Genomic DNA, 15924 nt, shown 5'->3' with positions numbered 1-15924 from the left:
GTTTCTCCAATTACCAACTTCAACAACCCTCCCCCTGGATTCAGACTTTAAGTTCCCCACCTGTTTCTATCTGTGGTGTTCTTCTAATGCCATCCCCCAAAGAGCTGTCTTCAACAGGCCAAAGAGCAACTGCTTAGCTCTCATTTGTCCCTCAGACTAAGGGCTTCCTTAGCCTCCCAAAAAATGTGTTTCCAAATTTTTGGGGGGGAAGCGGGAGGAGCAGGACAGACTGTCCCAGCAGTCTGCCACCAGCATGGAAAAGAAAACTAAATCCATGGAGAGCCTTTTACTGTGATCTCCTCAACAACAGTCTCTCTAAGGAGATAGCATTCCAACAGTAAAATACTTGTATGGCAAAAGTTGGTTGCATGCTTCTGATCTAAGATGATGAAAAACAAGCTGAAGCTGAATATAAGTTTAATAGCACAGCCAGTCTGTAAGTAGAATGGTACCTTAGACTACTTCAAACTATGCCCATCACCTACCTGTCTGAAGGCATAGTTATTTTTCTGTGGTAGAAAACTTTCATATTTCTTCAGAAAAAGAATGATTCTCTTCTTTCCCCTCTATTGGTATAGTTGCAATTTTAAGCACCAAGTGCTTATTTGTCACTACAGCTGACTCAGTCTAAATTTTAAAGAAGAAAATCTACAGCACAAGCTCAAGCTTTTATGAAGAATATCTAGCCCACCTTCTAGCACAAAAACAGCGAGGGCTACCTAAACTCCCTCCGTTTGAGAAAGCACTATAGACCATGCCATGGCTTACGAATGCACAGCTCAAGCAAACACCAATAACTCACGTTTGAGGTTGTGATGGGTCATCTCCCAGGGAAACGCTCTCCCCTTGGATTTCGTTGAAGCACTTCTCACAGAAATGATACCTGTCAGCAAGAAGGCCAGATTTGGGTGAACTGCTCTGTCCACATTACACAGTTTTTTTGTTTGTTTGTATGGTTTGGTTTTTTGCTTGTTTTTTTTTTTTTGGGGGGGGGGGGTTGTCTGTTTTGTTTGGTTTTGGTTTTTGAGCAATCAAAGCTAAGTGCAGACAATGACAAGCATGAAGGAGAAACAAAAAAATAACACACAAAGAAATGGGGATTGCAGGACAAAAACAGAAACATAGAAGCAGGACAAAACACAGAGCAGAAAGCCAAGGCAAAGCACAGATTAGCATTAAATCTCTAAAATGGGTTCACAAGCAGCAAATGATTAAAGCAAATAAACAAGAGTATTCCATTTTAGCATACCCATAACCCTCTTCATTTTAATAATCCATGCCACGTAGCAAAGAATTAAAATGAGAAAGGGGAAAGAGCAGAAGGAAGGAAGAACTGCTACTCTGACTTGTACATCAGCACAACAGTTCTTTTGGCAAGAGGATCTGCAGAATATCAATGGAAGGTCTTAAATGTATATATATAATCTTAAATGTATACATCCTGGAAGGCCACAGGATTCCCCCCCAGTTAAAAGGGAAAGCTAAATATCAGAAGCTTCAAGAATAAAATCTATCCTCAAAATCTTAGATGTTAATCATAGAACTGAAACTGTATATTAACTAAACACCTGATGTTAACTACACAGAGTGCTCTACAGTGCTATGATTCTGCCATACCCCAGTTTGAGTAGCCCAAATATTAATACAGCAAGCATTACAAGGAAAGAATTGGTTTGTACTTGAATAAAATAGTGAAAAATCCAAAATTCTGCCCCAGCCCTCAAAACTGTGACCTTGCCATTAATAAGGCATGTTAATTAAGTGCATAGGATATCTAAAAATAAAAAGAAAGAAAATTCAAACAGGTTTATTGTATAGCCACACAAACCAACACTGTTAACAGCTGTTCAGCAAAAAAGACAGATCTCAACCCTCTCAGTTCTGATTTGAGATAATGCAAAAAATGTCCATCTTGAATTCTACATTTCAGGCTACAAATATACATGCATGTGTGTTCAACAGCATAATTTACAAGTCATGTATGCACCTGTTACAGTGCACACATCCCCTTATAATGTTTGAAAACATGTCAAGCATGTCAGATTTGTTCCATTTAGTGCTTGCCCATAGATAAACGTAAGCAGAAGATACTAACACGCTATGGAAAACTCTATACTGTATGTTTAAAAATACAACAGTTATTATGAAATACTATAGTCTTATTTTCTACTTCTTCACTCCTAAAAACCTGTATCCACTAGTATAAACCTTTACAAAGCCCAAAAAAGTTAAGCCATAACTCCTCTAGCTTTATGGTTGCTTTCACATGACCAGGTGGTTAGAAAATTAATTCTCACAAAAATCTTGGGTTTCAGATAAAAGCCTTAGTAGTTCTGTTAGCTTGGTGGGGTTTGTTTTAAGGTGATGGGAACAACAGAGACCAGCAACTACATTCTGATGATGGGGCATGGGATAGGGGAACACTGAAGTATGCATTTCTCTGCTTCTTCCTGACTCACTTCCCCAGCTGGCAAAGAGATGCTGAGCAAGAAATCTTTGAAAAGTCTAACAGGTATAAACCCTTTAATAAATACCAAGTTAAAAAAAAAAACAAAACCAGCTACCAACCAAACAAACATATATGTATGCTGAGGAGCTACTTCAAAGGCAACTTCCTTAAGGAAACTGAGGGATGAAAAAGTATGCATCCATCTACTCAAATCTAAACACAATCTTCTAAGCAAGACTTGCACCACAAAAATCAGTTTGCTCTTGAATCTTAACATTGTAAGAAAAGCAGAGACTTGCCATGTGTTACAAGCATTAATACAGTTGCTGCATAGTTCACTCAGTGTTATACATGAAAAATCCTACTGCATAGCAGGAAGCAAAGACAACAGACATATACAGAATTTGTTGGTAACTGAAGACTTAATTAACTGCAGGATAAAAATGTAGTAAACCAACACAAAAAGAAGAGGAAAAGCAAAGGCTGCAGTGAACTTTTGCAAAGAAATCATTAACAGGTAACGCAGAGGTTAACTATTTTAGGGCACTTCCAGCAGATTTTTCTTAAAACACAAAGGTGTGCACACCTTAAGAGGGCATATATGTAAACACATGCACACTTTTTAACAGCTTGATTGCAGCATGCACAAAACCACACCAAGCCAAGTTCTCTTTACCTGTTCTGGTAACTGTAGTAAGTGGCATCTCGAGGGATTGTGCACAGCTGTTTGCCATAGCAACACAAAGTCTGTGGTGAGAACTCCAACTGCAAAGAGGAATGGGTTGTCTCAGTACTCATACATGTTTTCACTTCCTCTCCATGGAAGCAAGTGTGACCCAGACAACCATCATTTCAACCTTATTCTGTGCACATATCTCACAGTATAGCAAGCGTATGAAGTTCTACAGTCACAAAAAATGGTCAGTGGGCTGTTATTCTCAAGTTAGCTCTTCTCCAAAGATGGAAAGCATTTCATAAAAGGACAATGGAAATACACAGTCTCAATATACAGTGACACAGCAAGTGACACTTCTGCAGTAACAAAACCACATCTGTTCAATTTGCAAGAGCAAACGAGTTTGCCCTAATCAAAATAGCCTTCAGTTACTGACTTCTCCCCAATGACTTATATACAAATAGATGATTCAAGCACTAGATAGAATTAAAGAGATTGATAAAAACTGCAAAATCAAGTTATTGGGATTGCTAAATCTCAGCAAATTTTCAAAAATTTCAAAACACACCGTAACTGCTAGTGACTATGTTTTCCCCCCTTCATTATCAGGAAGCAAGCAGCAGACCAAAAATATGCATTTTCTTACCTTTCTTCCACAGCAATAACCAAGGCTCTGCATAACTGGGTCAATTTCTTGCTCAAAAACCTCTGCCAGTTTGGAACAATACTTATATACCCGGGATGTCTTGCGATTATACAGCCAGGCATTATTAAACATCAGCCAGATGTCATCTACATATTGCCATGGTTCCTGATACTGTCCTGTGTCTAGCTTCCTCTTGATAGTAGAAAGATCCATGGGGTTCTTCACAATGTCAAAATAATCCTGCAAGAATACACAGTGTATCAAAACACTACCAGAGAACTATGTTGTGGCATGACACTGTGTGCATTCTCAGCACATAAATTCTCCTGCAGTACATCAAGAAAAACAGGTTTCCCTCTGACTTGATTGTCAAACTGCTGTGACATGTAATAAAGTCTCTATGTAACACCACATCACTCCCCAGTGCTTCCTTTTCATTATTCCTTTATTTCTCAGGCTTTATTGCTCTTCCACTTGCAATCGGATAAAGTCACTCTAAATCCAGTCAGCAAAACAAGTATTACAAAAAGTAGGAAACAGCAATGTTTTCGCAGCCTTTGTGATCTAAGAGTATAAACGAGCATTAACAGAAAGTGACTGGTTTTAATAGGTTAGCCAACCTAATGAACAAAAAGAATTAACTTTATTAGATCATAGAATCATAGAATTAGCCAGGTTGGAAGGGACCTCAGAGATCATCAAGTCCAACCCTTGACCCACCATGTTCTCTACAGAACGCCTTCTTCCAATCTCCACACCAGCTAATGGGACCACTTTTCCTACAGAAGTCCTCAGAATATTACAGCCAATTGACATCTTGTTAAACAATATTAGCAACATTCTGTTGGTAATCACTCCCAGGTGTACCTGCTCATTTATCAAAAGAAACACAAAACCTAACAAACTTCTCAAAAAACCAAACTTTTAAAAGTAGATTGTATGTTCCACTGCCTAAGCTGAAGCTCTTCAAATGCACCAATATAAAAATGCTAACAAGAAAGACTTAAGCTGTTTTCACACAGGTATTATCATATCATAGTTTTAAACGAAAGTCAGGAGAGTATCCAGTTAAAACACTCACAGGAATTCCGAGTAGTTGGGGATCCACAGGCTGTCGAAATGGAAGAGACTCTGGATCCTGACGGTAAAGTGCCTCCAGTGTTGGCATAAGTGCCTGCCTCAACTCTTCTGGCTTGAAAACTATTGAAAAACAACAAATATTAGAAAGATAGCAGAAACAGCTGTAAGGAAGAATCTGCTGGAAAATACAAGGTCTGTGGAAAAATACTACAGACAATGGGTTTCAGTTTATCGGCACGGCTTGTTTATCCTCTGCAACACTTGAGTTCCGATGGATTACATCAAAATAATCACCTGAACACCAGGAATTGGCCAAAATATTTAACAGATTCTTGTTTTTATTACTGGAAGACTCCACCAAGTTTAACAGAGCTGACTTACATTCCAGATATAGCCCCTCTATACAGTCTCAAAAAGCCGTCTAAAAAAAATCTTTAACTGAGGAGTATTTAAAATCCCCGTTGTATTGACAGTTTTACAAAGACTTAATGTCTATTACTAAAACCTTAAAGAACTTGCCCAAAGCCAATTACAAGCACTTGCATTATTAGGTATTTTTGTACAAAAGCCACAGTAACAACCCACATAAGCCTACTATAAGTAACAATGAAGAAAGCTCAGTTTTTTCTCTGAAGATTTCTCATGGGAAGCTCAGTGAATTTCAGTCAAAACAATGTTCCTGCTTACTTTTTTTCTTTGACTGCCCAGCTGCTGGAGAAGACTGAGTAGCTGGAGTAGTAGGTCTTTCTTCCCCCTCTGGTACTTCGGCCTTCACTTCACATTTCTTCTCCTCTTGTTCCATTGGTTCTGGTTTACATTCCTCCACAACTGGTTCTACTTTAACCTGCAAAGTAATTTAAAGCCTGTCAGCCTCCTGTGAAGTCACCCATTCACATTTCTGCTATTTAAACCTATCCACCATTCTGCCCACCACTCTTCTCTAGAATTTAAGAGTAATCTGCAGTCAAAACTTGCCTAAAATTTGAGCATATGTGCTAGAGCACACCTTTAAACACTGCAGTAATAGCAATTATGAGCTGCTACACAGTTCTGAGCTGCAAGTAGACAGGCAGCCACTCATCCAGGTCTTCAGGGAGGTCTGACAGTGTCTCATAGACTGGGACTGCCAGGATGGTGCTACTGGCAGCTACACTTCTATCTGACATCAGTGACAAGTTGTCAGAGTCTAGTAAAGCAGCTCGTCACGCACATGCAAGAATCACAGAATCCTTTAGGTTAAAAACGACCTTAAGATCCAACCATAAGCCTAACACTGCCAAGTCCATCACTAAATCAGGTCCTTAGCTGTAACATCTACATGTCTTTCAACCAGGGATAGGGACTCCACTGAGTGCCCTCTTAGACTGGCACTTACCACAAAGCCTCACAGCTGTAACCTACAATATCATGGCCACCAGCTTCTACCACCACTTCACCAGACAACAGAAACCCTTTATTAGGAAATAGCAGCAGCAGGTAGCACCACCTACACCTCCCACTGAGCTCTGGAAGGAATGTCTTGCTTAGACACAGAAGACATCTAGCACCACTGGATAAAAATATTTTACCCAAAAACTGGCCAAGAATCGCACCTCAGATTTCTCCTCTATTTGCATCTCAGTTTGTTCTGGTTCCCCTTCATCTGTTTTGATATCCATTTTCACCTCCTGCAAGGGTGGTTGCTGCTGCTCTGGAACAGTCTGTTGAGAGTTCACCTCTGTGCTGCTGGTGGATGGAGGGTTGGACACCTGCCCATCAATGCTTACAGCTGGCTGTGAAAGCTGAAAGAACAAAACATCCATTAGAAGTGGGATTCTAACAAACTTTTTTCTTCTCTGAGCTACCTTTTGCCTTTACTACATTTAAACCAAGCTTAAATGCACTCTAGTCCTACTTGCCTGAAGAATATTCTGCTGCACAGCTCCAACTACAGAAAAACATGCAACAGAAACATACACTGGAAGACCTAGTATACTGATAATTATATACGGCTTTCCTACTGTACACAACCAATATGCATTTGTAGACATAATAAAGACTTCACGTTTCAGATAGAATTCTGAAACATGCACAACTCTGAAAAACACTCCCTTTTCAAGAAAAACCATATGATCTACAAACTCAATGCAAAAAAGGTTACTTCCCAAATGCAAGGAAACCTATTTTGATCCTAAACATGCCAGAAGCTACCTTGGCTATCACAGACTCATGCAAAAATAACAGACTTACTGAAAACTAAACCTTACGCTTAAATATTCGAAGGGAAAGCACAACGAAAGCATTTCCTTACAGGTGTTGTGGGGTGCTGAGGCTGCAGCGGTGCTGTTGGTGTGGGGACAGATGCAGTGGTGCTCTGCTGTGACAAGGGCTGCTGCTGCTGCTGCTGCTCGGCAGAAGGGGTAACTGGAACTGGAGGCTGGACTTGTGGAGGCAGCTGTGCCTGTGGAGGTGTTGGAGTCTGCCTTTGAGGGGGGTGCATAGTTTGTGACTGTGGTCCAGGTGGCATTGCCTGAGGAGTAGGTGTGGGGGCAGTAGTGGCAGCTGCTGCTGCCTGCTGTTGCTGTGATCCCAAGCCTGGGGGCGTGTGGTGTGGCGTTGGGGTTCTGCTGGGTACTGGAGAAGGAGAATTTCGGTGCATGGGAGGCTGTGGAAGAGGTGGGCAGTGAATATGGCTCCCTTGAGAACCTGGAGCCATTGCAGGAGAATTCACAGGACAGGAAGCACTGGTCATTTGTGCCTGTGGGAAAACAAGCACACATTTGCAATGATTTGAAATAGAAAAAGAAGCTAAATTACTCTCAAATGGCTGCTTTCTCACAGTTTCTGGCCTACTTTGTAAAAAGTGACAAACTATCTCTTTTGGTTTTTAAAATTCTAATTTCAAAAGGAAAAAAGGTCTATTTAATTTATTTTTCTTCACACAAAGCTGTTTTAATTTGTTCAGCTCTGAAAGAGAAGTTTCGATAGCGTAACTTATACTTGTTGATATATTTAAAAAATGGTACACCTACACTCCCAGTTCAAACATTTTTTTCTAAGACTACTGATTTGTACATCCTGAATATGGGATAATGCACCACAGTGAAAAATTGTATTCAAATACACTTAGTGTGCCCATGCCCCCACCCCCAAGCCTAGAAACTGAATTTATCATCAGAAATAAGTACAGCTGTAACTGTACCATTACCAGATTACAAAAGAATGGTATTGGTCAAGAAAAAAAGCTGTCACTCCACAATAATCTTGCCTGCAAACTAGGAAGAAGCATCAACGAGAAGCAAACTGACGTTCCCTACTTCTTCCTGGCCTGAAAGGTTCTTGCTGAAAAGGGAGAGGGAAAGGACAGAAAAGAAACTGCTAGACTTTTAAGTTCAGCTCTTTAGTAGTGATAACCCTCCTATCCCCCAAAACCAGCAACACACAACGATCCTGGATAGACAAGCCTTTTCATGACTTAATTCTACCATCTCAATTTCTCAGGCTCTGATGCTTCACTGTTCAGCAAAATAAACTACTGCATACTGAGTAACAATTTCTTCTTTGCTCCATAAAAATCAAACTTTTCCCAGAGCAACAACAAGAAAATGCAGAGTGTCAACAAATTAATTTGGTTGACCACAATTCCAAAAGCATCTTGAGAAAACAAGTAATTCTCCATTACTAGAAACCAAACAATGAAAGCAGTATATGACAGAGCCCACTGACACCTCTTTCAGAAATCAGAAACTTACTTGAGAAACTGGTGTCTGATTGCCAGGCTGAGTCATGGGCATGCTTGCTGTGTTCATTCCTGGGGAAGAAGCCGGGAACTGGGTCTGTTGTAGAAACTGATTCTGACCAGAAGGCTGGCCAACTCCTGGTTGCTGCATACGTGAAGGAAATCCCATCTGTTGGAAAAGAAAGGAACTCATTTCACAAAAAGTCCATACATCTCCACTACGTTTGACAAAACCCCCCACATTTATCTTGTTGCAGAAGTTGATGATTGATGCTTATCTTTAGGCTACAATATGTCTGCTTATAGCTCCTCTCAAAAGATAAATTATTATGATTTCCCTTGTAAGCAAAGGAAAGTGATGCTGATTTCAGACTGGGACTGTGACTTCAGATTTTTTTTTTTTGTTCCTTGTTTTTAGGATGCAACAGCACAAAAGTCCACTTAAATTTCACTTTTTAGGATATCTTACCAAGATCAAAAGGCTTACCAGACAAATCTTTCAGTGAAGATGTGAAATGAGTAACAGAAGGGTCAAGAGATGGAAGAAACAATGCTTGACTTTGAAAGTTTCTCTTGTTTACTGAAGGAAACCACAACCAAGAGAAGCGAGCCCCAGAGGGAAGGGGGACTGACCTGGTTCATGGCCCCGGCCTGGCTTAGCTGTCCAGGGTGCTGAAGAGGAGGGGTTTGCCGGGGTCCCATCGGTGACAGCTGCATGTTCATCTGCCCAAATTGATTCATTCCTGTGTATTAGTGCCAAAAAAAAAGAAAAAGAAAAGAAAAAAAAGAAAGAAAAAAAAAAGACACAGTTATAAGCAAAGGCCTGAATTCTTCTTTGGGAACCATTGAACATTTGGAGAAGAAATGCTGACAGTCTCTTCCTAATCTCTTTTTCTAGCAACCTGTTTTCAAGCATGCAATATGATAAAGGAACATTTCTTCCTATCAACCAGTTACACGGAGTAATTTTAAATATCAAGTGGCCAAACTACCACACTCCTTCAGAACACAGACTTTTTTCCCCCCTAGTCTTGCTTCCACTGTTATCTAAGCTCTGAAGTCTGAAAACTACCAGAATACAAGATAAATGACCAAAAGGGTCACATCTACTGCTGAAGATCAGTTTTCTGTAGGAAGTTGCATTATTTTAATTACATATTAGAAATTATCCCAAACTGCATCTTTGCTTCCTTAAGTACTTCATAGCTTGGCTACAATACTTCTTGAATATGTAACAAAGGTTCTACCCCTTTCTTCTGAGCAATAATTATCACCATCTTCCCTCTACCATCACCATGCCCTCATTTAAGCTGACTGGTCCTACCTACTGACCCCACGATCCTAATCTCATGACCAAAAGTTCCAATGGCATGGATTCTTTTTTGAACAAATACAGCAGCAAAAATGCAGCTCTTAAATTCCCAGTATCATAAAATGCTATTAGATATATAGAGAGGTAAGAATTATACAATATAAATAGCTGTTTTCTTAACCATACAGAAAAAACACAGGTGAAACAAGGGCTATGACACTTCAACAAGAGCTGCCAAGTTCCAAGATCCCTTTAAAATCCCAGTAGCAATTTTTCTTACCTGGCTGTGCCTGCATGCGATTCATCATCTGGTTTGGCACATTGGCACGTATCAGGGTTGGATCAGGAAGAGGACCATCTGGAAAAAAAGATATTTCAATAAGATTACAGCATTTAGAAGACTACCAAATTTTATCCACCAAGCATTTTAGTGAAATTGCAGACTAAACCCCCGTGTTTAAAAAAAAAAATAAAATGTACTGACACAGCCCAGTAACTCTGAACATTCTTGATGAGTCCTCAAAGTGTGAAGCAAAACTAGAAACTTCCTTGAAAACAGAAGCACATCCCACTGACAGAAAGTCTTCAACTACAGCTGGCATTCAGAAACCGAGGGCAAATTTGAGATATGTTATCAAGATACAATAATGAGATCAGTAGCTCACAAGCATTCCAGTCCACACAAACCTCTATGCTCAGAGTATTTATCAAATCTCTGAAGTTTGAGAACTACCAGAATACATTCTAAATAACCAAAGGTGTCCTATATACTGCTGAAGATCAACTTTCTGCAGAAGTTACAGCTAATAAAGTCACTGCATGAACCTTTAAGAATCTTTCCTGGATCTTGGTAATGCATCTTGGTAAGACCCAATTCTGACTTCAGGCATAAAAAGACACAGAATTGGGCTTACCAAGATATGCTCAAACTTAAGGAGGAAAAAAATAATTTGGATGAAGATTCTTGTAGCATATGCCTGGAGGTACTGGATCTCTCTGCAGTGGTGTGTGTCCTCAGATGACTAATTCAAATTTTGACCCTATCTTCTTAGACAACTTATTACATCACTAACAACTACACACCCGTTTCCATGAAGTGTCTTCACAACTCTGTTCTTAACTGTAGAGTTATCTAAGAACATGCAAGACTTAACGAATCAAGGAGAAAAAGTCTTTTGAGAAGGAGCTCTCAGGAGAGAGGGTCATGTGGGGGGAAGAGGAAGGGCAATACTCTAGAAAATATGTTTGTAGAATCGTTGTGCTTCATTATAAGAAAGACTACTTCAGGCTCCAGAGTTGTCAGAATAAGAAAGTCCAACCACATACGGAAGCAGACTGTGGCTCGAAGAGATGACAAAAAACCCCAAATGTTGTCTATTACAATTAAATCAGAGTATGGGATGGAATTTAGCAATGTACAGGTTTAAATCCTGCATTTCATTATCGGACTTAACTGGAAATAAAAGACTACAATGTCAGCAGATGCCTCTCTCCACTCTCTAAGCAGAAATACTACCCACAATAATTTGTGTTACCTTTTTTTATCTCTTGACCAAATCCAAATATACTAGACACCTGACAGCACCTTGCCCCCTCCCAGTGCTGTAAAGAGATACTACACTCTTTTGCAGCATGACAGCTTTGATCATTAACATGAACTACTGTGAAATAGAAGACAGATGCATGGGGGAAAAAAGTCAAATCTGGTTTTCACTGCATGCTGGAAAGGCCATTTGCCAAAAAACCCAAAAACCCAAACAAAAAACCAAACCTAACCAAACCAAAACCAAAACAACAAAATGGCAACAAAGACACCCCATAGTAGTATCTAAACTTTCCAAGGCATAAATACCTAAACATTCCAATTATCATATTATCTGCTTAGCAACAGAAGTAATAGCTATGATTTTAAACATCACACAACTAAATATTATGAAAATATATTTCTCTTCAAGTAACTGAAGATATTAAATTTATTCTAGAGGTGAGTATAATGAGACATTCTACAGCACTAAGGATGCAACTTCCATTTCTTCCACCATCAAAGTAGGCTTAAAAGTTAACAGTATTTCCATTTCTTCAGAAGGCTTTAGGCTTTTGGATAAACTATAGTCATTAATTAACATATAAGCCAAGCAAAGATTTTGCAAGTACTTTTAACAAAGACAAGAAAGTTCTGTTTAACTTTGACCAAGTCAGGGACCTATGAAACAAGAAAGACAAAATAGTAACCAGCCTAGCAAAATGACAACATAGTCACCAGGTAGTCAGTAACCCAACTGTTCTTACTTGCAGACATCCCTGGCTGTGGCTGTCCCATGTTGGGCCCTTGATTCATAGGAGCCTGTGGCATGCCTGGAGCATTTGGGATCATGTTTTGCTTCTGTAGCCTGGTTCTTCGTTTCTCCTCCAACTCCTTCTGAATTTTATAGATCTTCTCTGCCAGCAGGTGATAGTACTCTGCCTGTTGGGGACAAATAAAAGTCAGGAAAGAAGATGACACACGCATTAACTAAAGCCAACAGGTCACAGTGATCCAAGCTTGCAGAACAGCCTCGCACACACATTTCAGCAGCCCCTGAACACACACTCCCTCAGCCTGTGGCTCTCATTTCTGCTTTCACTCCTATTCCTCCACAACTACAATGGGACTGAGGCAGACAAACACCCAACTGGACAATAAAGGACAGCCCCTCACCCTGCTGTTTGCTGATTCATACATATCTCCTTCCACCTTCCGAGCATATGCCACAAGATTCTCCATACGCCGATCCTTCAGTGCTGCAGGGTCAGGAGTAGGAAATATGGCTTGGACTCTGGTCGGAGGGAAAAATGCACACATGTGATTAGGATGCACCCAGCCCAGGACATAAGCACTAACCCCAGAGATTTGAACACAAAGGAACAAGAAAATCTTATGACAGAGTGCAGCACTGGGGATGACAGAATGCTCCCAGGGACATGCAGATGGATCAGGTACAGAGTGGGACAGTTACAATGCAACAGCCCCAGGGAAGCAGATGAAGCTCCTTCTTTTGGGCTTCTGTTTCCCCATGGACCTTGACAACACTCATTCCCTGGCCCCCTAGGTTAGGAAAGCCAGGCTTCCTCCTGTCCCCCTCCACACCTCAGGGGCAGCAACTCACCTAACTGAAGATTATTTTGGTATAAGCTACTCACAATTTATGAACAAGGTGGTTTCGGAGATCCTGAGTGATGTCTTCATGCCATTGCTTTCGAATTCCGGTATTGGATGGTTGAGCTGTTGGCATGGCTCCCAAACTGGCAACATTAGCGCTTTCACTCATCATGGGGCTTCAAAAACAGAGCAAGAATTGAGGGCAAAAGTCTAGCCCAAGCTTAGTCATCTTACAGTCATAGTCTCTTTTAGAATAATGTTAGGACAAAGTGCTAGTTCAGCCATTCCCTAATCAATGGACAAACTCTGCAGAAATAGCTGCACAGACACCAAAACAACGCCGTGAAAGAGTACATGCTGTCCTACCCAAGGATTTGGAAAACTGTAACAAAAGCTACAAAATCCAAAGGGGAGAGATAGCCATCAATGGCATTTACCCCACTGCTTATGCAAGTACCACCATGAGATCACAACAAAATCACTGGGGTGCAAAGAATAATTCAACTTACTTTTGAGAATTCATGCTTGAATGTAACATTGAGTCAGGAAGCAAATTAGAGGTTTGAACCCCTACTCCTCCATTCACTCCCATTGGATTTGCACCTGGAAAACAGAACAATACGTATTCTTAAATAAGCCCATTTACTGTGCAAAATCAGTGTATTTTGCAATAACAAGGGTCTAGACTTTCTAGTATTTTGTTTCTCCTGAAGGGAGTTTAATTACCAGTTGCTTGCTTTATCCTCTTCCTTTTACAATCTTAGAAAAAGTCTGAGGCACAACACTGGTAATGTCCAAGTGAAGCATCACAACACATTACTCCTCTGCACGTCTCTCCTGACCTTCTCAAAACCCAAGCAATTTCAATTTGCTGCAAACATTATGGCTCTTTTACAGGACACCCTAACTAGAGATTCACCATTACTAACCACTTCTGGGTTTTTTTGTTTAGAAGTTTTGTCATTCAATATAGACATTAGAATATATATTCACAAAGGATTAAAAAAATTTTAAAAATCCCTACCATCTGACAAGCTCCCCTCTCCCCTGCTTCATACTTCAGGATCTTACGACTAACATGATAGGACAATGATTGTACTATTGAAGGAAAAACTGACAATACTATGCAGAAACAACCTGTATTATTTTGTTTCATACCAAAATCTGCTTTAATAATCACAGCATTATCTTAACCATCAGAAAAAATTGCCTGTTTTCTTCATGCACTACAGTTAAGACTCAAATAGCAAAGAAAAATGCAGCTCATTTTTGTCTGTATCACTTTGTGAAGCTGAAAGTAGCATGAAGCCATTACCAGGCTTCACATGTTAGGACGTCTAAATCTTACAGGTTCTGTATTTCAAGCAAAATTAGACACTGCACACAAGAGAAATCAACTGAAATCAAGTGGTATTCAGCTTAATAGATACCTCTAATATCATAACCAAGTGCTTAAGTCTTTTCATAAAGCTGCCTGCTGCCTCCTGCCTCCCTTCCCAATTTTTTTTTGCCATCTGAGAGCAAGCTGGTGTAGAACACAGCTGTCAACCTTTGCCTTAAGTCTCCCTATTTAACTGCCAAAATCTTGCTTGATTTACTTAGGCCTGCACCTTTCCATATTGCAGTCCCCACTATATCCTGCTACTTCTCCTAAACTAGCCCTATTGTTATGCAGACCACAATTCAATAAATCCTACCTCACCTGTGGTAAAATAATTTTTCTGGAGAAGATACTTTTCCCAGATGAACTTGTTTTCCAAGGAAGGCATCAGGGCCCCCTAACATTCCTGTTTCACTAGGCAGCTTGCCATGTTAAGTAAAAAATACTTTGAAGCCATACCTTTTGCAAATCAATTAGTTTTATTAAGCTAATAAGTTTCAAGAAACTCCATTAAAAATAGCACGGCAAAGTTGCTTGTAGTTTGTGTTTTAACACTTAAAGAGATAAACTTACTCATGGGATTCATAGGGCGCAGACCCTGGGGTGACTGTCCTTGTTGCTGATTCTTTACTTGAGCCTGGGGCTGTGTCTGCATCTGGTTGCCTTGATAGGTCAGTCCAAGGGCTGCATAAGCTCTCTCAATGGAGCTGGGGTCTATCTGACTGGTAGTGTTTAAGCTGGGTGTTGTCTGCTGCCCCACACCCACGGAGCCGGTGTTTGCAAGTCCTACCGCAGCTCCACCCAGTAGTGCTGGAAGAGATGTACAAAGTCAGTAAGGGCAGCAGGAGGTAGCCAAATTGGTCCACAAAACAGGGAAAGAACATAAAAAAAATTGCACCGACTATTCAACTCTAAAACATGTCCTTCTAGGAGCATGCAAAGAAGAAGCCAAGTCTGGAAAACCTATCATGAAGTGGAGACAAGTTTTGACCCAACCACCCATTCCAACAAAATGGCATTTTCCATTGAGAGGAAATCTCATTTTTAAGTATTTAGAACACATCTGTTAGCTTCAAACTGAAAACAGAGGTGGACCACATTACAGAGACTGAAGACAGAAGTGCACATACAGGTCTTCAATCACCACCGTAATACTTTCCCCCCCCCCCCCCTTTAATTTTCTTAAAACAGGAAACATCTCAGTTGCCATGAGTCATGAGAAAAGCCCTAAGTAGCATTAAGAAAGGAGAAAAATACCATCCAGGTAACACAACAAAAATCTTGCCAAAGATGTTGACAGGAAGAACAAAGAGACACAATGAGAATGGGAAAGAGACATCTGATACAAATGATGAAGACATAACCAGCTATCAGAGCTGAAATGACACAACTGTCTGTGTGTGCACATGTGTCTCCAGAACCTGGCTAACTGGAAGAGGTGGAGTGAAGAGCTCATCATTTGAGAGAGGGCTATGACTTGTCTACCCTTACACCATTTTCCTGATAGAAAAATCAAATAACAT

At 40.3% G+C, this 15924-nt stretch overlaps 1 protein-coding gene across 1 annotated transcript in view; it reads right to left on the bottom strand.

Annotated features, from left to right (window-relative positions):
- The window catches only part of EP300 (E1A binding protein p300), a 59292-nt gene that overhangs the window by 16581 nt on the left and 26787 nt on the right, over positions 1 to 15924 (bottom strand). The window contains exons 6-20 of the mRNA XM_071731922.1: positions 14975 to 15211; positions 13530 to 13623; positions 13062 to 13196; positions 12580 to 12697; positions 12171 to 12345; positions 10162 to 10239; positions 9203 to 9312; positions 8583 to 8738; positions 7142 to 7588; positions 6444 to 6632; positions 5539 to 5695; positions 4853 to 4971; positions 3772 to 4011; positions 3126 to 3214; positions 803 to 883 (exon numbers count right to left, since the gene is read on the bottom strand). Coding sequence (XP_071588023.1) covers positions 803 to 883; positions 3126 to 3214; positions 3772 to 4011; positions 4853 to 4971; positions 5539 to 5695; positions 6444 to 6632; positions 7142 to 7588; positions 8583 to 8738; positions 9203 to 9312; positions 10162 to 10239; positions 12171 to 12345; positions 12580 to 12697; positions 13062 to 13196; positions 13530 to 13623; positions 14975 to 15211 — 2425 coding nt within the window. The remainder of the gene's footprint in view (positions 1 to 802; positions 884 to 3125; positions 3215 to 3771; positions 4012 to 4852; positions 4972 to 5538; positions 5696 to 6443; positions 6633 to 7141; positions 7589 to 8582; positions 8739 to 9202; positions 9313 to 10161; positions 10240 to 12170; positions 12346 to 12579; positions 12698 to 13061; positions 13197 to 13529; positions 13624 to 14974; positions 15212 to 15924) is intronic.

The sequence above is a fragment of the Heliangelus exortis genome, chromosome 1 (genome assembly GCF_036169615.1).
Source record: "Heliangelus exortis chromosome 1, bHelExo1.hap1, whole genome shotgun sequence".
NCBI lineage: Eukaryota > Metazoa > Chordata > Aves > Apodiformes > Trochilidae > Heliangelus > Heliangelus exortis.
The sequence above is the reverse complement of the archived record's forward strand: the minus strand, read 5'-3'. Positions and strand labels throughout refer to the sequence as shown.